General features: G+C 52.4%; 1 protein-coding gene across 1 annotated transcript in view; it reads left to right on the plus strand.

The window, feature by feature from the left end:
* Positions 1 to 25,726, plus strand: part of LOC144819850 (uncharacterized) — a 444,078-nt gene that overhangs the window by 412,275 nt on the left and 6,077 nt on the right. Inside the window, exon 17 of the mRNA XM_078677585.1 lies at positions 13,006 to 13,100. Coding sequence (XP_078533711.1) covers positions 13,006 to 13,100 — 95 coding nt within the window. The remainder of the gene's footprint in view (positions 1 to 13,005; positions 13,101 to 25,726) is intronic.

Consider the following 25,726-nt stretch of genomic DNA (forward strand, 5'->3'; position numbering starts at 1 on the left):
ACCCCTTGCCAAAAGGAGCCCAGAGCCGGGCAGGACCAGAACATGTGTGGGAAATCAGCCACCTCTGCCGGACAGCGTGGGCAGGCCGCTGAGTGTGTCGGGAAATACCTATGGAGTTTGTCAGGGGTCAGGTATGCTCTGTGTAGGATGTAAAAATGCACCAGCTGAAACCTTGCATTGCGCGTCCCTTTCCAGGCCCGTTCTACTATACCAGACCACGCCGTTTCAGGGATCTTCATCGTTAAATCCTCCTCCCATTTCGCCTTCAGAGCTGCTAGTGGGGTCTGAGCCTCCGCAGTCATGCGTTTGTAGAGGCACGTTATGGCTTTAACCGTCCCCGCGGCCACCACCACGTACTGACATCCCGTGGATAGCGGAGGCTCCACCAAACCCGCCTTCCAGTGTTTGCGGATCGCCGCAGACAGTGCCGCATGAAGGAGGAAATCTCCCCTCGGCAGTTCGAATCGATCCCGCAAGAGGTCGAAGGGCATCAGAGCGCCGTCGCCATATAGATCTCCAATGGTCATCAGTCCCTGTTGCTCCCAGTTCTCTAGTCTGTGCCATGAGCCCCCGTGCGGGAGCGCCCTGCATAGCTTGACCGGGATCTCTGAAGCATACGGCACCGCAATGTGACCTCTCCGCAGATATCTGTTCCAACACTTCCGAACCGTTGCAAATTCCTGCGTAAGGTGGAGGTCCCCCATCGGCAGACCCAGTATAATCCGGGAGATCACCTGCACTGGCCCCACCGGTTCACCGGACCCGTCCTCTTCCCCCGTGGCTCTCGCTGTCCACTGTGTCAACCACTGCAACTGGGCCGCCAGGTAGTACAGCTCGTAGTCCGGCACCGCAAGCCCCCCCTCAGCTCGAGGCCGTTGAAGCGTGGACAGTCCTACCCGAGCCCCACAGAAAACCGGTCACCATGGTTCGCAGCCGACAAATAGCTCGCCGGGATCCAGACCGGGAGGGTCCGAAAAAAATAGAGCAGCCGCGGCAGTGTCACCATCTTAAGGAGTGCCACCCGTCCCGCCAGGGATAGGGGGGAGTGTGCCCCAGAAGTCAAAGTTCGTTTTAGTGAGTCGGATCGCTGCTCCGATGTTGCCCTCCAGAGTGTCTATGTTGGTATGGTAGATCGAAGTGCCCAAGTACCGCAGGCTCCTCTCCCCCCCAGGTCACTCCTTCCGAAGAGAGTGGACATGGTCCGCGCGCCCGAGTCGGGAACAGGTATGACTTCGCCCAGTTCACTCTGAGGCCCGACACCCTGCTCAACGCCTGAAGTAGGGCCTTAGCTCCCCGCAGAGAGGCCGCGGTGTTCGCCAAAAACAGCAGGAGGTCATCAGCATATAATGCGATATGATGCACCTGTCCATACACGTCCAACCCCTGATACGCCCGTCCCAAACGGGCACGCACCGCTACGGGTTCGATCGCTATGGCGAACAGCAGGGGCGAAAGTGGGCAACCCTGTCGCGTGCCCCTTCCCACTACACAAGCCTCCGATATTACACCTCCCGTTCGGACTCTCGCCGTAGCGTTCTTGTATAAGAGTGCCGTCCAGTCCACAAACTCCGTACCCAGCCCCATGGCACGCTTAACATGGAAAAGATACGGCCATTCCAGGCTGTCAAAGGCCTTCTCCATGTCAACAGCAAACACCGCTGCCTCGTCCACTTCGTAGGTGTCAGCTTCCAGAATGTGGAGAAGCCGCCGTATGTTGAGCGCGGTATTAAGGTTCGGGATAAAGCCCGATTGGTTCACGTGGATCAGAGCAGCCATGTGGGGAAGTAGGCGCGTCGCCAAGATCTTGCTCAGGATTTTGTAATCCAGGTTAAGCATGGACAGCGGGCGGTACGCCGATCTATCCCAAGGCGGCTTGCCAGGTTTCAATAGAGGGACAATAAGCGCCTCGCCGGCGGTCTTCGGTAGGCTGCCGAGGCGTTTAGCCTCATTGTAGAGCCACGTCAGTCGGGGGGCCAGGAGGTCGACGTAAGTGTGGTAGAACTCCGTCTGCAGACCATCAGAGCCCGGTGTTTTATTCCGCGCCATACTCATGATGGCGACTCTCACCTCCCTTTCATCAATCTTACCCCCGAGAGATTTTGCAGTCTCTTCCTCCAGCTCCGGTAGTTCCAGTCCCTCCAGGAAGCTCTGGAACTCAGCCTCCAGCGGTAGCACCCGACTCCGGTAGAGCTCTGTGTAATAGTCATGGAATAATTAATTTATCCCCTGTTGGTCGAACCGCGCCAACCCCGCCTGAGCTCGAGGATGACCGAACTTCGGCGAGCCGGATTGGCCAGCCAGGCCAAGAGCGCCCCCGTTTTGTCTTGTTCCAAGTGCGCACGCCTAAGGTATGCTTTGTGATCGAAGCCCCTTATGCGCTCTACCGTCGCCGCCACCGATTCCCTCGCCTCAAGTAGTGCCTCCTGAATGTCTGGTCGCTCAGGCCGGTCCTTCTCCAGTGATCGCAACTTCGCGTCCTTCTGATCAACTGCATTGAGCAAGGTCTTCCGCACCCCCGACCCCGTCGCAATGCATCGCCCCCGCATCACTGTTTTAAAGGCGTCCCACTCTATCGTCGCCGATCCCGCAGTCCCCGCGTTATCCCGAAAGTACGACTCTATCTCCGTGGCTATCGTGACTCGGAAGACCTGATCGTCTAGCGCCTCCGGGCGCAGTTTCCAGGTAGGAATGCGTGGGCGGCATCGCGACCACCGCAGGTGCACCAGGAGTGGGTTGTGGTCGTAAATCGTGCGCGTAAGGTACTCGCTATGACACACCTCACCATGCACCTCCGGGGAGCACACGAAGGCGTCTATGCGAACGTGAAGTTCGTGAAGGGAGGAGAAGGAGTAGTCAGAAGGAGTAGTCCCTGTCTAACGGGTGGTGGGCCCTCCAAACATCAATCAGCCCCCAACGCTGCTGCCAGTCAGAACGCGCAAGTGCCAGTCTGTTCGCCGGTGCATTCAGTAAAGGGGGATGTGAACGGTCCAAGGTAGTGTCAGATACACAGTTAAAATCCCCCCCGAGGAGCAGAGGGACCATTAAGAACGGTGCCAATGTGCGGGAGAGCAAGGAGAAGAAAGCAGGTTGGTCCACATTCGGTGCATATATGCAACCCAGCGTGAGGCCCCTCCCATCCAGCCTGCCCCTCACCACTACATACCTACCCTCCGGGTCAATAAGCTGTTGTGTGCGTTGAAAGAGAACCCCCGCCCTTATCCAGATGACCACCCCCCTGGCATAGGCCGAGTAATCAGTGTGAAAAACCTGTCCCCTCCATCTGCGCTGCAATGCCTTCCCTTCCTGCGCAACCCAACTCCCTCTCACCCGTACAGATAACCAACATGGTAACCCCATCCAAACCCTGCAAAACCAAGCTTCAATCAACAAGAGCAGACTAGTCTATATGGAACATCAAAGTCAGTGAGGTCCGGAGCTTCCTCCCCCCGCCCCTCCAAGCATTCAAAAGTTCACCCATTCCACCCCCCCTCAACAGCACAGTTATGAGCAACAGAAGACATTTGACCCCCGCCACCCTCGCAATTGCTGGTAGGACCCTCCCCGCGTCCCAATACCGTATAATAGTGTCCCATGTCCTCATAGCCGCTTCAGCCAAAGATGCCGTCTGCGGGGTAACCACTGGGAGATCCGTCTCGGAGAGGCCATGCGCGCTGCTGGAGCCCGGAGTCAGTTCAGCATTCTTTGAGTGGTCCGATTTGTTACTGGAGGGGCTGACCTCCCCTTGGCTGATGGCCGCCACCGCCAACATCGCCTTGTTTCTCTCCTGTTGCCATCCAGTGGGGGAGCCAGGTCGACGCGTCGGTGTCATGTCAGGCGAGCCACGTCTAGGCGTGGTCGCAGCGGGGATGTCTCCATCAGCTGTCCCCCTGGTTTCTATCCAGTCCCAAGCCTCCTGCGGCGTAGTGAAGAAATGAGTGCTCCCGCCTGCAATGACCTTTAGGCGTGCCGGAAACAACATAGCATAGGGCAGCTGCAAAGCTCTCAGCTTCCGCTTGACCGCCAGGAAGGACGATCGTTGACGTTGAACGTCTCTGGTGAAGTCCGGGAAAATCATGACCTTGCTGTTACCAATGCGTAGGTTCGGCAGGGCCCTAGCCGCTTGGAGAATGTGATCACGATCCCGGTAGTGTAGTAGGCACGCCACCATCGGGCGAGGCGGGCCTCCAGCTCTAGGCGGGCGCGACGGGACTCTGTGGGCCCGCTCCAGAGCGAAGAATGGGGAGAGCCCCTCTGGCGCCACCTCCGTCCGCAACCCGTGTTACAAGAAGGCCACTGCGTCTTGGCCTTCCTCTCTCTCCGGGACTCCCACAAGGCGGAGGTTGTCACGTCTGGAGCGTCCTTCACTGTCCTCGGCCCTGAGTTCCAGCACCCGAACTTTCTGCGCCACTTCCGCCAAGGAGGCCTTCAAGGTTGCTACGTCCCCTGGAACGTCTTTCATGGTCGCCTCCGTGGTCGTAATTCGCTCCTTCAGCTTCCTGTGGTCATCTCTCAGAAGGGACAGGTCAGTGCCAATGGTATCCATCCGCTTCTCCAGGGCCTCCCGCGATGCCACAATGGCCTGCATAATGTCACTCAGGGAGGGATCCCATGTCGGGCCGAGCCCCCAGAGCCAGAGCCTCCTCGCCGCTCGGCATCGTGTGACCCGGGTCATCGAGCCTCAGTACATCAAATCCCTTCTTTCGGGCCCCTCGGACCATCCTGTGGCAGTTTTCGGGAGTCCTCTCCAAGCTGCCCACTCAGGCGCAGTGCACCGGGCCCCTCAGCCCCCAGTCACCCCCGCAAGGGAGCCCCGTCTTCAGGTCCGCGCCCCTCCGTCTCCCGTGGCCAGGATCACTCTCACTCCCTCGATGGTGGATGCAGGGGCAAAAAAAGCGCAGGAAGGTCGTCCCAACCAGGGTCCCCAGGGAGGGCTCAGGGTCTGTCCGACGCGGTCACCTGCTGCGGCAACCAGCAGGAAAGTGGGGAGGCCGGGTCATGGATAGCAGGGGGTGCACCCCGGTTCAAGGGGCAGACCCCTGGGGTCCAAGGTCCATTCGCCGCAGGTCTAGCATGGGCCCCGCCAAGAATGAGGAAAGAGAGGAGGTCTCCTGGTCGACTCCCTCCTGGAGGCACCCAGCGAAGCAGTCCACGCCGGCTCCACAGCTGCGGGCACCGGGGATCACAGAGGGTGGGTCTCCGGGCCGTGTCAGCTACTTGTAGGCCCCCCTTGAGGGCGCCCCCCGGTGCTCCTAATGTCTCCACGCAACAGGCTCCCTGATCGAAGCAGCCCCCCGCCACCTTCCTCGGCCGCCGTGCTCCTCCTGGGTCAGGGGCCGCCTCTGCTCTCGCCTCAGTGCCCGGGGGACTCCACACCAAGGGGGGGAACCTGCAGGCCTTCCCACTTAACAAGCCAGACTTTCGGGGCCCGGGGCACTCACACGGGCGCCGCCATCTTTGGGTCAGGCGTCCCGCTAATCCCCCGTTCCAGGGCGCCTCAAGGCCGTCTCATCAGTCCGCTCTCCTCACCGCTATTGCCGAGCAGGGCGCTCCGCTCCAGGTGCTGTTGGAACCGTCACCCCAGGGAGCCTCCTTCAGTCCGCAGCTCGCCGGCGTCAGGCAGCTCAAGTTGCGACTGCGGCCGCCATTTTGCGCATGCAGCGTGCCAACCGCTCCGGGGGGAGAAAAGTGTTGATTCCGGCTGCCTCGGAGGCACCCAGCTCCTCCAATCTTTGCCCCTATGCTCCCCAGACCTTCCAATGCTCGGTGGGGGCCAGGGGTCCGAAGTCGGGGGTCAGGATATGTGGCTGCGAGGGGTGGTCGTGGAGGAGCCCTGGAGTCCCGCTTCAGATTACTCGGCATCCAAGCCACGCCCCACCAAGCCTGTTGAAAATCATAACTAAGAATATGCAAATATTGTGGGTTTTGGATAGTTTTTATTAGTTACATCAGGAGTTGAAGGTCTTGTGAGCAGGGATGGAGCCAGAGATAAGCGAGTTTCTTAACGTCTATATTTTTACTATAAGCAAATTAAATTTGTTTCTGTATTTCAAGTCCTGACTGACGCAGAGGACTGATACTTAGGAGGAAGAGATTGAAAAGCTCGGACCCATTGAGGATCTAGGTCTGACTCAGTACGCCAGAGACTTGTAATGTGCTGAAAGCAATTTTAAAGTGTGAATTTGATACAGATTCACAAGCTTGTGCATAATCCTTGCATTTATCGGTTGAATCGGAAAAAAAATTTCTGTTAAGAAATAAATTTAGTTTGTGAATGTAGCATTCGATTACCATTTTGCTGATGGTCTCTTACAAAGGAGTATCTTGGAAATAGTATGCAGCTCCTCTTTCTCCCTGTGAAGTCTGCTTTGTTCCGTCACATCACCCATTCTTTTTTTCTGTTTTATCTCACCTCCTATAACTTAATCTTTGTGTCATTGTTGTCATTTTCTCTTTAAATGATGATTACTAAATTATAGAAATATGCGTGTATCTGAAAAAGGAAATTAGTTATGGATTCCTCACCTTAGAATTAACCCCAGGCGTCAGACTGGATCCGGAGAATTTTTCTACATCTGCGGATCGGTCGGTCTATTCCACGTTCGTCGTTGGTGTCGTGGTCACCGAAATGACGTCGCAGTATGTACTTGGACGCAGCCCCTGCGCGCTGACGTCAGGTATTTCTTTTTCCGCACCAGCCGCGCAGAGTGGTACCTCAAGTCACTTTTTTACTCTATTTTTGCGTCATTGTCACTGTCTTTTTGAGTAGTTACGACTCCTGGTGCACAGGCATGTCATCTTGGCGGACTGGCTTCAAGCCTTGTAACTCCTATCTGAAAGAAACACGTTAATTATATATTCCTTACCTTAGAATTACCCCCAGGCGTCAGACTGGATCCGGAAAGTTTAATTTTTTTTCGTCAGCAGTAACTATGCGTGTCGGTTGGGTGGCGTTGGGTCGGCTCCGCGTCGGTCGTCAGCTTCATGGTTGCCGGGATGACATTGCGGCAGCTACTTAGACGATGCCCTAGCGTGCTGCTGTCAGTTCTTTCTTTTTACGCGCCATCCCACATCCGGTAAAAGCGGTACCTCAGTCAATTTTTGACTAACTTTTTCTTGACTTTTTCTCTTCTTTTGTTGACTTCTTGTTTCGAGTTTCTGACTCCGAACAGGTGCACGAGGGATGCTTGGTTTCAAGGCCTGCGGTTCCTGTAACCAACTGATGTCGGTGATGGAGCTGCACCACTTGTGCCTCTTTTGCCTGGAGCGCGACCACAACCCCAAGTCTAGCTCCGACTGCCGGTTGATGGCGCCGAAGGCTTTGCGGGAGCGGTCCAGAAAGCTGCTTGAACGCCAGCAGTCGGCTCTGCGCAAATCAAGGTCCCATTAGAGAGGGAGTTCGAGGGACTGGTTGCGGAGCCATCACCATTCGAGTTCGAAATCATCGAAGTCTTCGTACTCTGGGCAAAGTAAGGCGAAGCATAAGAAGGAGTCAAAGAAGCTTTGTTGCTCTCGACTTCTCGTCGGTCGGCCCATCCATCGAGGCACGCGGGTGGTGCCCCTTTCGCGGCTCACCTTTGTGCCCCGCTGACTCAGTTGGTGGGGTGGGGGGGGCCTAGGTCTTTGCAGCCGGCGGCTCTAGCCCTGGCACCGCAGGCCCCCCTTGGATCCGGATCGGCGCCGGTTGACCTCGTTACGCCTCCACCGGCGCTGCTCCTCACAGCACCACGTCCTACCTCCATCCTGACGTGAACACGGAGCCTGACTGGCGTCATCAGACGCCAGATCCGGTGCTGGGTGGGATTTTTATGCCCCTGTTCACTCCTGGGGCCCCTTTAAAACAACAATGGCACTTCAGAGGTTGAGAAGGAGGACTGGGGGGGCCAGGTGACCCTTTGACTGACCAGTTAGAGAGGAACTGGGGGATGCCAGTGGTCTTGACACCTCTCCTGACCTTGGCATGTTGTCTCCTTCTACCTTGGCTATGGAGGAGGGAGCGTCCTACGCAGTGGTCTTGCGTAGGGCGGCCAAGGCTCTCAACCTCGAGCTTCCTTCTGTGGTGGTCAGGACTAACCTCCTGATAGAGGTGTTTCAACTGGCTGCGAGCCCTTGCTGCCGTTTAATGAGGCCCCCACAGGCGTCCTTTTGGGCACGTGGTCCAGGCTCCACACGGGGGCTCCCGTGGACAGGATGATTGCCTGACGCCACCGCCCGGCTCCAGGTGACCCCACTTTCCTCTCCTAACACCCCACCCCAGAAAGCTTGGTTGTTCAAGCTTCTACATCCAAGAGCACCTTCCCTACTGCTCCACCGGAAAGGGAATCCAAGACGTTGGACCATCTTGGCAAGAAGATTTTCTCTTCCGCCAGCTTAGGACTGCGGGCTGTAAACCTGCATGTCTCTTGGGCCGTTATTCTCACTCAGTGTGGGATACGGTGGTGCAAGTGCTGTCTGTGTCCGGAGGAGGCGCGGGCAGTGCTCTCCCAGGCTGTTGCCGCCGGGAGGGATGCATCTGAGTTTACAATACGTTGTGGGCTGGACACCACTGACTCTCTGGACAGGACCATTTCAACGTCTGTAGCGTTTCGTTGCTACGCCTGGATGAGGTCCACTGGCTTTTCAGGGGATGTCCAGAAAACCTTGATGGACATGCCCTTTGATGGCTGTCTCCTTTTTGGCGACAAAACAGACCACGCCATAGAGCGCTTCAAGGACTCACAGGCTACGACCAAGTCCATGGGCCTCTCCACCCGCCTGGCGCAGTCTGCTTTTCACCTCTTTCGTGGCCACAGAAGGGTTGCCCCGCTATGTTCCACCCAGGGCCATGGGCCACAGCAAGAATTCCAACCTTAGCGCAGCCGGGGACGTGGAAACATCATTTGAGGTTCCGGGGGCCAGCAGGCGGGCCTGTCCACCAACCCCCTCTCAGCAGCAGCCTCCAAACACTCCTAGACCGACCTTTCACGCTGTCAAATGCCAGTGGGCGGCAGTATTTGCCATCATCTCCCCCACTGGAGCACCATCACGTAGGACAGGTGGGTTTTGCAGATAATCTGAAGGGGCTACTCCCTCCCCTTCGAGACTACTCCTCCAGCCATGCCACCATGATACCACAGCATGTCGGAGGATCATCTGGCCCTTCTCCAGCAGGAAGTTACTGCTCTCTTGGCCAAGGGAGCCATCAAGCGTGTTCCTGTCCCAGAAGTAGGTCATGGTTGTTACTCCCACTACTTTCCGGTTACCAAGAAGGACAAGGGATTGTGTCCTATCTTGGAATTCGGAGACGTTGATCGGTCCCTCCGGAAGGAGAAGTTTAAGATGTTGACGCTTGCTCAGGTCTGGTCTGCCCCCGACCCGCAAGACTGGATGGTAGCATTGGACTTGCAGGACGCTTATTTTCACATCCCCGTCCTGCCGACCCACCGGCGTTACCTACGGTTCACGGTAGGCCACAAGCACTTTCAGTGTACCGTGCTCCCCTTTGGCCTTACCTGCGCCCCCGGGTGTTCACGTAGGTGATGGTGGTGGTCGCAGCTCATCTGCGCAGATCAGGGGTTTCAGTCTTCCCCCTATCTCGACGACTGGCTGTTGAAGGGGGGCTCGCCTCGGGCAGTTGTCTCCCACCTGCAGACTACGGCCGACCTCCTGCATTCGCTGGGGTTCTCCATCAATGAGCTGAAGTTGCACCTGATTCCCTTTCAGAAGCTCCTCTTCATCGGAGCGGTTCTGGACAAGACGCAGTTTTGGGTCTAACCTCCCGAACAGCGAGTATGGGATATTCGGGCTATGATTCAGATCTTTCTGCCTCTGTCCCAGGTTTTGGTCAGAATGACCCTGAGGCTACTGGGCCTAATGGCCTCCTGCATCCTGCTAGTTGATCATGCTAGGTGGCATATGCGGGCTCTGCAGTGGGACCTGAAGTTCCAGTGGGCGCATCAGGGGAATCTGTCCGATTGCGTTCAGATTACGGAGGGCACTGCACACCCATTACAGTGGAGGCTAACAAGATTGGGTCAGCGGCAGATCCCTCTCGCTTCCCCAACCAGAGTTCACAGTGGTGACACTCATCACTTCTGGGGTGGGGAGGCCACATGGGAGAGGCAGAGATCAGAGGCCTCTGGTCTCCCGCAGAGTCCGGGCTCCACATCAACCTGCTGGAGCTCCGGGCAATCCGTCTTGCACTGAAGGCATTCTGTCCTTCTTTCAAAGGGAGAGTAGTGGAGGTGTTCACAGACAACACCACCGCCATGTGGTACTGCAACAAACGGGGCGGGCTGGGTTCGTGGACCCTATGTCAGGTGGCACTTTGTCTCTGGAAGTGGCTGAAACATCATGGCATGTCCCTGGTGGTTCAAGACCTGGCAGGTTCTCTGAATGCCAGGGTGGACAAACTCAGCCGCAGGTGCATGATGGATCACAAATGGCACCTTCACTCTGAGGTGGTTCAAGGTCTTTTTCAGTGGTGGGGAGAGCCTTGGTTAGATCTATTCACCACCGAAGAGAACATGCAATGTCAGCTGTTCTGCACGTTGGAATTTCCAAGGCAGTACTCTACTGGGGATGCTTTTAGTCGTGAGTGGAGTTGTGGTCTACTATACGCCTTTCCGCCTATATAACTTCTACCCAGAGAGTTGAAGATCAACCGTGACCAGGCCTAAGACATTCTTGTTGTTCCAGACCGGTCAGGAAGAGTCTGGTAGCCCGAGCTTCTGCACATGGCCATCGATCCTCGGATCAGACCCCCCTTCGTGAGATCTTCTGTTGCAGCAGCAGGGGACGATCCTTCACCTGAACCGGTCTAGTCTCCACCTCCTTGCATGGAGATTGAGCGACGACAGTTGACAGCTTTCGACCTTCCTCCTGAAGTCTGTAACGTTATCTTGGCAGCCTGGCGTCCCTCCACCAAAACTGTATACGCCTGTACATGTTTGTGGTATTATACACAGCAAAGGCTGTGGATCCCCTTTCTGCCCCTCTTTCAGAGGTTTTCCTCTTCATTCTTTCTTTGGTCCAGCAGGGCTCTGCTCTGGGCACTCTAAAAGGCTATCTTTTTGCCATTTTGGCCTTTCTTCTGCTTCCTGACCAGCCTTATCTTTTAAAGTCCCTTATTGTAAATCGCTTCCTTAAGGGCATTACTCACTTGTATCCTACAATTCCTTTTGTAATGCCTCAATGGGACTTGAACCGGGTTCTGACATATCTTATGTGCTCTCCTTTCGAGCCGCTACATAACTGTCCTCTCAGACTCATGGCACTTAAACCTGCCTTTCTGGTCGCATCACCTCTGCTTGCAGGGCGAGTGAGCTTCAGGCCTTTTCTTCAAAACCACCTTTCCTGGCTGTTCATCCTGGCAACGTTGTCCTTCGTACTAGACCTTCTTTCCTTCCTAAAATGGTTACCTCTTGCCAAATAGGACAGACCATCACTTTGCCCACCTTCTTCCTGCCCCCGCATCCTTCTAAAGAGAAAGAGAGCTCCACCCTTTGGGTCCAAAACGTGTGCTTTCCCTCTATCTGGATCGCACAAAGCAGTTCTGGGTGGATGACCAGCTCTTTGTTGGCTATGTGAGCACCAAGAAAGGTCGGGCTGTGCAAAAGCGAACCATCTCCCGATGGGTCGTTCTGTGCATCAAAATCTGCCATTCTTTAGAGAAAATGGAATCTCCAGTGGGGTTGTGCACCAATTCTACTAGGGCGACGGCAGCCACTACTGCTTTGGGACGTGGAGTCCCCCTTCATGACATCTGCCAGGCAGCTACGCAGGCTTCTTTGCACATGTTTACTAAACACTACTGCCTGGACAGCCAAATCCGGAGAGAGAGCTTCTTTGGTCGTTCTGTTCTCCAGGACTTCCTGTTGTGAACTTGGTTCGTAGACCCACATCTGGGGCTGGTATTGCTGGGGTATTTATTCTAAGACGAGGAATCCTTAATTGTCTCTTTCAGATGAACAAGTTACTTACCTTCAGTAATGATATATCTGCAAGAGATATAGATTAGTTAATGGATTCCCCACCGCCCACCCATCCTCCCCATTCTGCGAACTGACTTCTAGGGTGAGGGACTACTCTTCAGGACCCTAGTTTTGTGTACTAGTGGTAAGTGTCTTGCATGACTCTGCACTTTTGGCAATAAATGTCGTGTAAAGAACTGACGTCGGCGCGCAGGGGCGGCATCATTCCGGCAACCACGGCGCCAATGACGAATGCGGAGACGACCGACGCGCAGGGGTAGAGCTGAAGAAAAATTCTCCAGATCCAGTCTGACACCTGGGGGTAATTCTAAGGTGAAGAATCCACAACTAATCTGTCTTTTACAGATCTAGCGTTAACAAAGTTAAGTAACTAGTTCTTCAGAGTAATTGAGAGTGGTTCATTACAAAGCCCTAGATCAATGCAACATTGTCATTTTAGCTCTTGTTCCTGGGTGTTTTTAAGGTGATGTCACAGTGGATTCTCATTGTGAAGTGGTGGTTGATTGTGACCCGTCATAATACATAGACGTCTCTGGCAAAGTACCTGTTCTTGATTAACTTGCAATAATTTGGTGGAGGCAGCACAATCAAATGATAGTGAAGCTAGAACCAATAAAGTTGTGCATTGTAAAGGTCATCAATCACCTACAATGGATACGTACAAGGAAAATATTTTTTCATATCTTTTTCAAAAATTGCACCGCTTATTTTATTACTTGGCATCAATGCTGTTTATAGTGATATAAGAAGATAAATGATATATCGATCATTAAAAATGAAAAATTTTAAATGCTAATTGGAATTGTGTCTGCAAACTTATTTAATCCATTCATTGTCTGATAGAAAAGTGAGAACAATATAACACTGGTAAAGTTTTAAGACCGTGAACTACTACTGGTATTTGGTTCCAGGTTTTGTTGTGCATGCAGTGTCTGTTTAGACTTCTCTCAAAGAGACTCTTCCCTGGTCTGATATACTTACTCACCATTGGAGCTGCAGCGTATTTTCATTCTTTGTTTCTCTCCTCTTTTCCTAGAGCTTTATCGGTGTGACCGTGCTGGCCATGGTGCCCGAGCTGCCGGAGATTGTCAATGGCCTTCAGTTTGCACTGCAGAATAACTTAAGTCTCAGGTGAGTTTGACATGCATGTTTGGCAGGAGGGATTAGTTCAGCATGCATTTGAGGTGGCAAACCAGTGACTGCTCCGTACAGATACCAGGCTTGTCTTAGTGAAGGCAGCCGGCTTTGTCCAAGGATTGATCTAGTTTGTACAAGTTGGTATTTTCAAATTTCAAAAGTACTATAGCTGTAATCTTTTGTTGCTTGGCTCCTTGTATGTTGTACATTTTTTACAATGCTTATTTATCCATGTATTTCTTTAGTTGATTAATGTATTTGTTTCCTTGGATTTTTAAATGGTGCACAGTAGACCCGCGAGTGTCATAAATGATTCTGCTGCATTTATGAACTGTAAACAGTCCGAGGCTCTGCTTGCATTTTAGCTACATGATAAAAACCTACCCTGCAGCTGTGTGATCTGTTTTCTGGCTTGCCCAAACTGTGAAAAAAGGGGGATGGTCGGTGTTCACCTCATTGCTAATTTGCGGTTGAACAAGGTTAGTTTTCATTTTTCCTCTGTGTCTTGAGTGCCTTTTAAGTCGTTCTTTCCAATCAACATTGTGACTTGTTGCACAGACATTAGTGCCGGTTGACCCTGTGCATTCCTATCCATCCATTTCTTAGTATCCTCCTCCATGAATCTTTTTTGTCCTGGATATAAATATACACCAACTGTCAAATAACTTTAGTGAGACCGCCCAAGCTCCTCCGACACGTCTGACATTGTTCCTATTGTGTTCTGCTCAATCACTCCGTCCCATGACCAATGTGACCTCCTATCAGGAGGCCCAGCTGGGGATCAGCCAGAGACCTAAAAGTGTTTTATACTAACTTCTTGCAACTGGGATGTCTCCGAAGCCCTACCCGTGCTGTGCAGAGTGTTTTGACTGCAGAGTTGAGGACCCCTCCCCATGGTAGGCTAAAGCCTTGTTCACTCATGCAGAGTCGGAGAGGCTATGAAAATCTCCCCCTCCACCCCCCTTATAGGTTGTATCACTGGTTGTTTATTGGGTTTTTTCGAGACAACAGATGCTTCTGGGAGAGAAGTATGGGTTGTGGGGAGGGAAGTTTAAATTTCAAGTTTTGCGCTATATATTAAACAGTATTGTTTTGTTTAATTAATTTGGCATTGCATATCCATTCCCACAATCCCGCCGCATGATTCTATCCTACAAGGCAAGGGAAGCCCCCCTGACCTTAACTATACGAGAGTGCCCTAGCCCAAAGTGCCAGGGCCCCGCACCTCTCCCTCGACTTACCACTGACTGACATGACGTTTCTCATATGGAATGTAAATGGTCTTTTAGATCGGATTAAATGTTCGCCATTTCTCCAATATGTCAAATAAAGTGCACCAATGATTCTTATACTCCACGAAAACCGTCTCTGGAGTACCCAGTGCACATTCTTGGGCTGATATGGCTACAACAGGGTCAATAATACGGTATTTACCAAAAGCTCGAGAAGAGTAACTATCCGCTTAATAAAGTTTTTCTCTGGTAATCACAAAGGCTAATCTAGATCCTCTTGGTAGATACATGGGGCTTGAGGGACTTAAAGAGAGTACTCGTCCTAATCTCTTAACTTTATACATCCCACCACAGGCGGTCACCGATGCTTATATACAGACACAGCGGCAGGACCAACACACCACACACTACTCGTGACAAGAAAGCTCTAGACCTGGATTGAGGCCTTGGGCCTCTGTGACATGGAGGCTCTGGCATCCCAGTACATGGGAATACATCCCCATCTCAGCTGCCCATAAAACTTGCACGTATTGATGATTTTCTTCTACCGGCTCCCAATGCCCTACGCGCCACTCACCTAGAAATACTACCCTGCACTCCTATTTGGGGTCCCGCTTGTGAGAAGTTGGCCTGATATATAATGTTCACTATTCTAGTGAACACTTTGTATCAGTCCAAACAACCCTTATTGATGTTTGGTTGTAAGTCAACCTGATAGACCAGCTATCCTAGTAGCATGGACACGTGCAGTCTTTAGGCTAAACTCTAGAGGGCGTGTTAAGCCAGCTGTTTTACCATCACATTTACCCCTTGAACACCAAGTGAAAGGACACCACACAAGTTGTTATGAAAAATAAAGTACATTTATTTATAACAAGACTACCCTGGCTCTTTATGAGACAGGGAGCTAAGCACACAACAAAACTCTTAAAGAAATACTTAAAGTCGCACAATTTACACAAATGCCCGAGGGGCACGAAAAACCATATACTACAAAAGTGGAATGCGAATTACTAGCAGGTAAGTAACTATTCTCATAGGCTTTAGGATCGCTAGGACTGGACTAGTGAACCTTTAGATTACAAGCAGGAGGCCTAGGGACGTCGTGTGCAGAGTGGGAACTCTCACGCGTAAGGCGGGAAAAAGTCTATGGAGGCTAGTAAAAGCAAAGTTAGTGTTCTCGGGCGAACCCGACTAGGTAGAGCTGAAACGACAAAGGATCCTGACACTTAGATAGTTAAACTATGCTGGAGCACCGAAATGCTCAGGTTACCTAGCCCAGGGGCTGCGGCTGCATAGGGCTGAAAAGACGTCGGAGATCCTCGTTGCAGTCTATGGAGCCTGAAGAAAGAAGTTGCTGGCAGGCGACCAGTGAAGAAGTTCGTGGTGATCCAAGCCTGGATCGATGAAGATGGGTACCTGTAAGCAGAGGGGACCAAGTTCTGAATCACTAGCCAGTGATTAGGTGGGCACCAGGATGGCACCGGACGAAGTCACCTCGACCAGGTGAGTGGGCGACGCTGGGCTCTGCAGTCTCTCGGACCAGGAGGCGTTGTCGGCGACCAGGATGGAGGGGCGAGCTGTCCCACGGTGGTATCTACTGTCGACGTCGCTGGACCCAGGATTGGGGCAACAACTCTTGGCAAATGCAAGCCCACGCGGTGGACTTAAAATGGCGTCTGGAGTGGACCAGGAGGGTCCAGGGTGCTCCTCTGTTGGAGGGGAGCAAGGGCCAGTCTGGAGCAACCAGACCAGCGGTGTTGTCGTCGTGGTTCGTCGTCAAAAGGGCCACTAGCCAGCGGGCAAGTGACCTGGACAACGCGGGGAGCAGCAAAGAGCAGAAGGGCCCCACGCAGATCTCGTGGATGCAAGGGGGCTGGACTTCGGTGCTGGAGCTGCTCAGGGTTGGGGCTTCTCGGACCCCAAAGCACTTAGGCGAGGGTCACTCGGTGGTCGTGCTGGGCAAGCGTCGTGCAGTCTTGAAGATGGCCGGTCCCTCGAGGTCTCGTCACACCCACAAATCTCAGCTGGGCTGATGATGCAGGTAGAGGTCAGAGGTGCCAGGGAAGCCGGTTCTCGTCGAGCTGGTCAGTCTTGATCCGGAGGAGAGACTTAAGGCAGACAGCGATGCTTGGATGGTGCCTGCTGCTGCAGGGTGACTACTCCTTAGTCACAAGGGAGAAATCTTGAGAAGAGTCTTGAGTTCCTTTCGTGGAAAGTCGGTTCAGGATTCAAAGATGATCTAATTTGGAAGGGGGCCTGATCCTACCTTTATCCTGGGAAAGGGGGCTGGCACGCGACTAAGTCCTGCCCTATGGGTGGGACTAGGAGGGGGGTGGTTAGACCCCTCTCCGTTGCCGGGCTTTTCCCCAGATCAGGGGCTGGAGTGCCCCTGGAACTGGTTCAAGCCGGCCTATGCATAGTGAGCACCGGGGTGCCACTTGCAGTCACCTTCCTCTAAAGCCCTGCCTACCTGGGATACACAAAATCCTGTCTGGGATGGTGCTGGCACCGCCCCCGACAGGAAACCCTTTGTCCAGGCCTCCGTTGCTGGAAGGACTCCCAGCAGCAGGAGGGCAGACTTGTGTCTCGGTGGCAGCATCCATTTTGTGGAGCTGAGGCTTGAGTTAACTTTAACCGGGGTTACAGCTACGTTCGAGGCATGTGGGCTGCTAAATTCATATCTTAGCATTAGATCGCCGCCTAGTGTTGGGTCCGGATGATCGCACATTGTTGTCCTGGAAGAGTCTTCGAAGTATTCTGAGATAGGTGGCTCCTCCCCTGGACTACAGTGCGCATGGGCATCGGCTCCATCCCCAGATTGTTTTTTTCCGCCATTGGGTTCGGATGTGGTCTCGACGTCTCTCTGTCGAAACCGAGAAAAACTAACTTTTAGCGGCCAGAAGGCCTCGCTTTTTTGCGTCGGTATTGTCTGCGCACGGTCTCGAGTCTTCCGTCTCTTGGAGCCGGAATAAGCGGAGTCTTGTTTCGCTTTTCGAACTTTGAGGCCTTCTCATCGCGACACGACTGCAAAACTTTTCGGACATGGAGCGGAGCCCGTTTAAGTACTGCCCGCTTTGTGGGTCCAAGTACCCACACATCGATCTACACCCCGTCTGTAACAAATGCCTTTCGCCTGACCACGACGACGGCAAGTGCAAGGCCTGTGCACAGTTCCGCTCTAAGAAGACTCTCAAGCTTCGGCGCGCGGTGCGCATGGAAGCTAGACAAGCGGCCCCGGATCCGGAAAACCTCTTCGGCGACCAAGAAGAAGAGGACCAGGGTCATCATCTTCAAATCTCCCCACCCGAGACGGAGGTCGAGGCGGATCTGGTAGACGACGACGGAGTCGTGGGTCAAGGCCTTGAATACGTCGACGAGGTAGGAGACGACGATGCGATTTATGGGGCCGCGGCAGACAGCTCAGGGGACGAGCTCTGCCCCGAAGGTTTCGAGGATACCGACCGGGTCACGGGATCGCCTGTAGGCCTTACCCAAGACCCAATGCCGCAAGCCACAGCCCCGCCTTCTGGCCCGGCCACGGACTTACTTGCTGAGCAGACTGACGAAACCGAAACCGAAAGCATCGGGATCGACTACATCTAAAATGGCCGACCCGAAAACGAAACCGAAACTTAAGGACTCGAGTGTCCCTAAGATGGCTGCCGTGCCGGCGAAAACGACTGTACCCGCTACTCCATCGACTCCGTCGACCTCCGGTCCGCAGAAGTCAAAGAAGTCCGTCGATTCCGCTGCTGCACATTCAAAATCGACGCCAGAGGAGGGGTCCTCTAAGAAAGATGGTCGGCACGGGTCAACATCGGCGCCGCCGTCCAAGCACGCCAAAGCCGGCTCCACGGAGTCTACGCAGGCGCACGGATCGAAGACTGGCACGTCTACGCACCGGTCCCAGGACTCGGGGTCGGTGACAGCGGGATCCGCGTCGAAAGCCCACAAGGCCCACAAAGACGTCGGATCCGAGGGGAAGGTCAAAACATCCTCGTCGGCGCCAAAACCAACTGAGAGTGAGACGTCCCTCATCGCCGCATCACTACAGAGAATCAGGGAGAAGGCCTCTGCTCCGTCGGCTCCGATATCATCGCCGCAGGCGCAAACGGACAATCCAGCAAAGCCTTCTGGCAAACTTCTCTTTGTTTTGCCACCAAAGGAGGCGCCGAAAGCCTTTTCCACCAAATCGGCACCGAAGAAGACGGTTTCTTCAACGGCTGGCCCACTTCCACGTCGGGTACTCGAATCAGAGGATGATTCAGAGCATTTCATCGACGCTGACACAGGCAAATTGACCCTCTATAAAAGAAAAATATCTTAGTCAGTGGACTCATATGTCATCCCACTGAAAAAGAAAAGGGTGCCCCTTGATGCTTCAGGCCTCATGGAACCAATCCAGCCTCCTCCCAGACGGAGCCCTACTCCCTCACCAGAACACTCTGCGGGTGAGGGGTATGATGAGGATGAGCAATACAATTTCCCTATCAATGAACCAGATGCACAACCGGATTCATATGATGACACTGGTGACCAGGGCACCCAAAATGTGGGGCAGGACCCGCAGCTTTTTAATGCACGTGCATCCCCAACTGAGGATTCAGCAGGTTTTCATGCGCTAATTGAGAGGGCAGCGGCCAATCATGATGTGGACATGCATGCTGACCCGATAGAAGAAGACTTCCTTTTCGACACATTTTCAGTCTCTGAAATGACAGTAAAGACGCTACCTATGCTTAAAGGAGTCCTCAAGCATGCTGGGGATATCTTTAAGGAGCCTACCAGAGCACGAGTGGTCAATCCACGCATTGAAAAGAAGTACAGACCTGCACCTGCGGACCCCGCATACATTCGGGGACAGTTGCCACTGGACTCTCTTGTGGTCGCCAATGCCAGGAAACGTGCCAACTCCCAGACAACGGGTGAAGCTCCTCCCCCGGATAAGGAGTCCAAAGTGCTAGAGGCAGGGGGCAAAAGAGTAGCTGCGCAGGCCGCAAACTTTTGGCGCATTGCCAATACACAAGCACTCTTAGCACGTTACGATAGGGCGCATTACGACACCCTAGAACAGGTTATACAACACCTGCCTCCAAAGTTCCAAGAAGGCACCAAACTGCTTATTGAGGAAGGGAAGCTAATCTCAAACGCAGCCATCAAGTGTGCACTTGACGCTGCTGACACAGCTGCTAGAGCTATCAACACTAGCGTTATGCTGAGACGACAGGCGTGGCTCCGCATCTCGGGGTTTAAACCAGATATTCAGACAACCATTCTTAATCAGCCAGTCAATCCTGATAGGCTGTTTGGTCCAGATGTTGACACCACCCTAGAAAAAATAAAGAAAGACACAGAAACTGCTAAGTCCATGGGGGCCCTACAGTCGCAACAGTTTCGTGGCAGCAATTTTCGTCGCTCAGGTGCACGTGGAGTCACCAGAGGACAAATGGGTCAACAATCTCAGTTCTCAAAAGGTGGAGCACAATCCTCGTTCCAAAAACAGAACAAGGGAGGTTACAGAAATAACAGCAACAGAGGTCGCGGCAGAGGAAACAACAGCTCACGCTCCTCTACCCCAAGCAAACAGTGACTCTCTGTCACTGCCCCCCGACCACTTAACACCTGTCGGGGGAGACTGCAGCAGTTCCTGCCCGTCTGGAGAAACATCACCACAGACAGGTGGGTGCGACAACTAGTCCAGTATGGTTATTGCCTAGAGTTGAAATCCACTCCACCCAACATCCCGCCAAGGCAAAGGCCTATGTCCGCAGAGCACTTGCTCTTATTGCAGCAGGAAGTAGTGGTGATGCTGCAAAAGGGAGCAATCGAGCTCGTGCCGGTGGGAGAGGAAGGCACAGGGGTGTATTCCCTGTACTTCCTTATTCCAAAGAAGGACGGATCTCTCAGACCCATTCTAGATCTACGCCCCCTCAACCTGTACATACTGTCAGAACATTTCCACATGCTTACACTGCAACAGATTCTTCCCTTGCTAAACCAAGGGGACTTCTTAGCAACCTTAGATCTCAAGGATGCTTATTTCCACATTCCACTACACCCATCCCACAGGAAATACCTCAGGTTCACTATTCAAAGCAAGCATTACCAGTTCAAGGTCCTACCCTTCGGAGTCACCACAGCCCCAAGGGTGTTTACCAAGTGTCTGGCGACAGTAGCAGCGCACCTCAGGAGGCAGAACATCCATGTCTACCCCTACCTAGACGACTGGCTCGTGCAAGCCAAGTCGGAACAACAGTGCGCCGCGGACATGTCGACTACAATTCACCTTCTTCACAATCTGGGTTTCTCGCTGAATTACCCAAAGTCGCATCTACAACCAGCACATGTCCGGCAGTTCCTAGGTGCGACGATCAACACCCTGACGGCCATGGCTCAGCCAAACCAAGTCAGGATAGACAGCATGCAGTCTCTGATCCAAAAGTTCAGACCACAACACTCGCTTCCAGCGAGAGTGTTCATGCAGTTGATAGGCATGATGGCCTCCTGCATCTTCATAGTCCCTCACGCACGGTTACATATGCGCCCGCTCCAGGAGTGCTTAGCGAATCAGTGGACACAGGCTCAGGGGCAATTGACAGACCTAGTGTTGGTTACCAGTCGGGCATACGACTCTCTGCATTGGTGGACTCCACACAACCTTTGCAAGGGCCGACTGTTCCAAGAGCCTGTGCCGCAGATTATCCTGACAACGGACGCATCTCTCCAGGGATGGGGAGCTCATCTGCTCACTTACACAGTGCAGGGACTATGGACGACGCAGCAACAGAAGATGCACATCAACTATCTGGAACTGATGGCAATCTTCATGGCGATCAAGTCCTTCATTGTACATCTGTGCAACAAGGTAGTGTTAGTCCGGACGGACAACATGACTGCGATGTACTACATTCAAAAGCAGGGGGGCACCCACTCGCCACAGCTGTCTCATCTGGCTCAGAGCATGTGGAAGTGGGCCATTCAGAGGAACATTTTCCTCATGGCAGAACACCTCCCAGGGAAGGACAACCAGATGGCGGATCTGCTCAGCAGGTACAGCCATCAAATGCACGAGTGGGAGATACACCCATCTGTCCTCCACCCGTACTTCCAGCAGTGGGGTCATCCGGAGATAGACCTGTTTGCCACAAAAGAAAACGCAAAATGCCAACACTTTGCCGCCAGGTTCCCTCACCCACAGTCGCAGGGGAATGCGATATGGATGAACTGGTCAGGCAAATTTGCGTACGCTTTTCCGCCAGCCCCTCTAATACCGCTGGTCGCAAGAAAGCTAAGGCAGCACGCGATGACTCTCATCCTAGTTGCTCCAACGTGGGCGCGCCAAGCATGGTACACCACGTTTCTCGAACTCTCAGTGGTGCCGCATCAAAGACTGCGCCTCACGCCCAGTCTTTTGACGCAGAACCATGGAGAAATTCAGCATCCAGATCCGCAACAGCTCAACCTGGCGATCTGGCTCCTGAAGTCCTAGAGTTTGGATACCTTAACCTGCCTCCGGAATGCATGAACATCATCAGGGAGGCAAGGAAGCCAACTACCAGAGCATGCTATGCTGCGAAATGGAAGCGTTTTGTCAATTACTGTACAGCCAATGACATCAACCCGCTAGATGCATCTATCCCCAACATCATTTGCTATCTGTTGCATCTTTACAAGTGCAATCTAGCGTACACTTCCATTCGGATACATCTATCCGCCATAGCGGCTTATCTTCAAAACAGGCAGCATCTCTCTGTCTTCAGAGTGCCCGCCATTAAAGCCTTCCTTGAAGGTCTGAAACGAGTCATTCCCCCAAGAACACCGCCAGCTCCGGTGTGGAACCTCAATGTCGTTCTCACCAGACTGATGGGACCACCATTTGAGCCACTGCACTCGTGTGAACTCCAGTTCCTTACGTGGAAAGTAGCTTTCCTAGTAGCTATTACGTCTCTGAGGCGTGTCAGTGAGCTGCAAGCGCTCACAATCCAAGAGCCATTCATTCAAATTCATCCAAATAGGGTAGTGCTACGCACTAACCCCAAATTCCTTCCGAAGGTGGTGTCACAGTTTCATCTCAACCAAACTATTGACTTACCAGCATTCTTTCAAAACCCGCAAACGGTGGCAGAAAGAATGCTCCATACCTTAGATGTACGGAGGGCGTTGATGTACTACATAGACAGAACACAACCCTTTAGAAAGACAAAACAACTTTTTGTTGCCTTCGCACCACAACACAAAGGCAACCCTATTTCCAAAGCAGGGATAGCCAGATGGATTGTTAAGTGCATCCAGATATGTTATCAAAAGGCCAAGCGCACTTTAACAATACCCCCAAGGGCGCACTCCACACGCAAACTGGGGGCATCCATGGCTTTCCTAGGGAACATTCCTTTGGAGGATATTTGCAGAGCAGCCACGTGGGTTACACCACATACCTTTACAAAACACTACTGTGTTGATGTGCATTCCAAGCAGCAAGCTGCTGTAGGACAGGCTGTTCTCAAGACACTCTTTCAGGTTTCTGCAGCTGGCACGGGCAACCGCCGCTGATGGAGGGACTGCTATGTATTCTATGCTAAGATATGAATTTAGCAGCCCACATGCCTCGAACTGAATATGCTACTTACCAGTATGCATCTGTTCTTGGCATGTAGGGCTGCTAACATTCATATCGCCCGCCCTCCTCCCCGGTGCCTGTCGCAGCTGCAGATATACTATTGTATTTATTCATTAGCATGGACATCCTTTACACTTTTCACTCCATCTTCTGCCACAATGGCGAAAAACAATCTGGGGATGGAGCCGATGCCCATGCGCACTGTAGTCCAGGGGAGGAGCCACCTATCTCAGAATACTTCGAAGACTCTTCCAGGACAACAATGTGCGATCATCCGGACCCAACACTAGGCGGCGATCTAATGCTAAGATATGAATGTTAGCAGCCCTACATGCCAAGAACAGATGCATACTGGTAAGTAGCATATTCAATACATGTCGTGTCCCCCTAGAAGGGTGGAATGCTAACCCCGTCGCCAGAATTGGCGAGGGGTTAGTATTCCAATTCGTATGACACCTTACTCGACATGTTTTGATAAAGCGATACCAGAGTTGGCATATAACCGCGAGGATTATAATGCACTTAAGAGTATATGGTATGCGTTATCATGGAACAGCTATTAGGACTTGGTTCCGCAAGCTGCAGACGGGCTCAGCTCATGCCAGAGCACCATCTCACATGATTCCAAGCACTCTGCCTCCAGGATTGTTAAGGCCTGCCATAGGAGTGACTGATAGGAATACATGTGTCCATGTTAGGGTTAGATATAGGTATACTATATCTAAAGCAAAGGGTGATTACATCACCTTGCCCCAGCTGTCGTGCAGCCAGTTGTCAGATTTGGATGGCCAGCCAGGGGTGGCATAATACATGCTTCAGCCCCTGGTAGGCCCTGGGTACACCTGTGCCCTGGATACCTAAGGTATACTGTACAGGGACTGATAAGGTGACTCAGTATCCAATCAGATATGTACCTAGGGTACATGGAATCCATTTTAACAGAGAGAGCAGTGGGCCAGGGGTCCTGAATAGCAGGGCCTCAGGTCAACTAAGTCAGAAAACCAGCAAAACACCAGGCAAAAAGTTGGGGGCAACCATAGTCAGGGATCTACCTTCCTACACCGCTCGACGGCCAAAAAGCGGATGTGCCATCTCAACGCATGGTATTTGACAGACCAGGAAAGCACCAGTTTCCTAGCCACCGAGATTGAAGCCTACTTTAAAAGTACTCCAGGTGCAGTTGCTTCCACAGGCACGCTGTGGATGGCCGGAAAAGCCCCTATCTGAGATCTGGCCAAGAACAATGTCCGCGGCAAAGAACATGCGAGATGTAAGCAGATCTCGACACTCGACCCAAATCCTTCACTTAGGAGACAATCTGTTCGCAACTCAGATTTCAAACTGCTCCGCCAACTGGAATTGGACAAAAGCTCTCTCCACCAGCTCACCGCGACGAAGCCCTTGAATGCTAGAGGGCTACCACCCAGCGAGTATACAAGCACAGGGACAAAACTGGCAAACAGATGTTCTCACTGGCTACTTTTGACTTGACCACTTAGGCTGCAACAATTTTTTCTTTATTTTTTTTTTTAAATCTCAAAAACATCTTTATTGAGATGTAGTACGGTACATCAGTGTTATGCATACCACAAATTCAATGTTACAGCCATTAGCTTATAATTAACACCTTCCCGCATCAACATTGCGTAACAAAAATATTAGACAAATCTTGGCACTGTCAGACTTTGGACGCAAAATCGCCCAAACATTTGCGAACTATTACTGCTCACTTTTACCCCTGTGTCCGCAGCCCATTTAAAGAACTAGCAAACACAAATCTTCCTGACATCTCATTACCTGACCTGACAGGAACTCAAAAGAGGCGAACTCAAAGCCTTACTTACCCTTGAAGAGGTCTGCGATATGCTGTTGGATCTTAACACGGGGCAAACTCCCACACCCACATGGCTTTGAGTAGAATTCTACTGCAAATTCCATGGTCTGTTGATAGCCCCCACTCTTATTTAGTCCATACATGGAGATAACCACCCAGAGCGAGTTCTCCCAGACCTCGATCTGGCCACTATACTATTTAGTCACAAACCAGGAAAACCACTGGAACTATACACCTCCTACAGACCAATATCTTTAATACAGAATAAAACATTTTTGTAAAGATTCTTTCTCGCCTGCTCTTCTCGTTCCTCTCCTTCTTGATCCATCCAGATCAGTGCGGGATTCATGCCGTCCCTGTAATATCTGCTGCGGAAAAAATGGACGGAATGCTGAATTAATCAAACATTCGCCCGCAGTCAAGAGATCTGGGTTACATCCATCATTCTTTTGGTCACTATTTCCCCCAGTTTGAACCCAGTCATATGCAAATCAGTCTTGACCCTGTGCCTCATGGGAACGGTCCAGCCCAAACTGCCAAGCCGGGTCCTCCCTGGACTGGAAACCAGCATCCTGGGACCACTCCCAATCGCTATACTATCTTCCAGAGCCCAGCCCCGCGCTGACCATATTTGTGCTGGGCCTGTTGGTAAAGGGTGGGATCTCCCACATTTACAAATAATAAATTCTTGGCACACCTTACAAATTCTCCCCTCTCAAACACAAATGGGAGGAATGTGTGGACACCCTACACAAAGTCAAATGGAGGAATGCTCAAATGGCTCCCCAGTACCCTTGCCATCGCCCCTGACTAGGCTTAATACAATTGTACTACCTCCATGTTGCATACTATACACCTTGTTGGCTCCGGCTTGCGGGCAATCGCGCCCCCCCCCTCCTTATATTGTTCTCATTGCGCAACCCCAGAAGCAGAC

Source organism: Lissotriton helveticus, chromosome 1_1 (genome assembly GCF_964261635.1).
Source record: "Lissotriton helveticus chromosome 1_1, aLisHel1.1, whole genome shotgun sequence".
Classification (NCBI taxonomy): domain Eukaryota; kingdom Metazoa; phylum Chordata; class Amphibia; order Caudata; family Salamandridae; genus Lissotriton; species Lissotriton helveticus.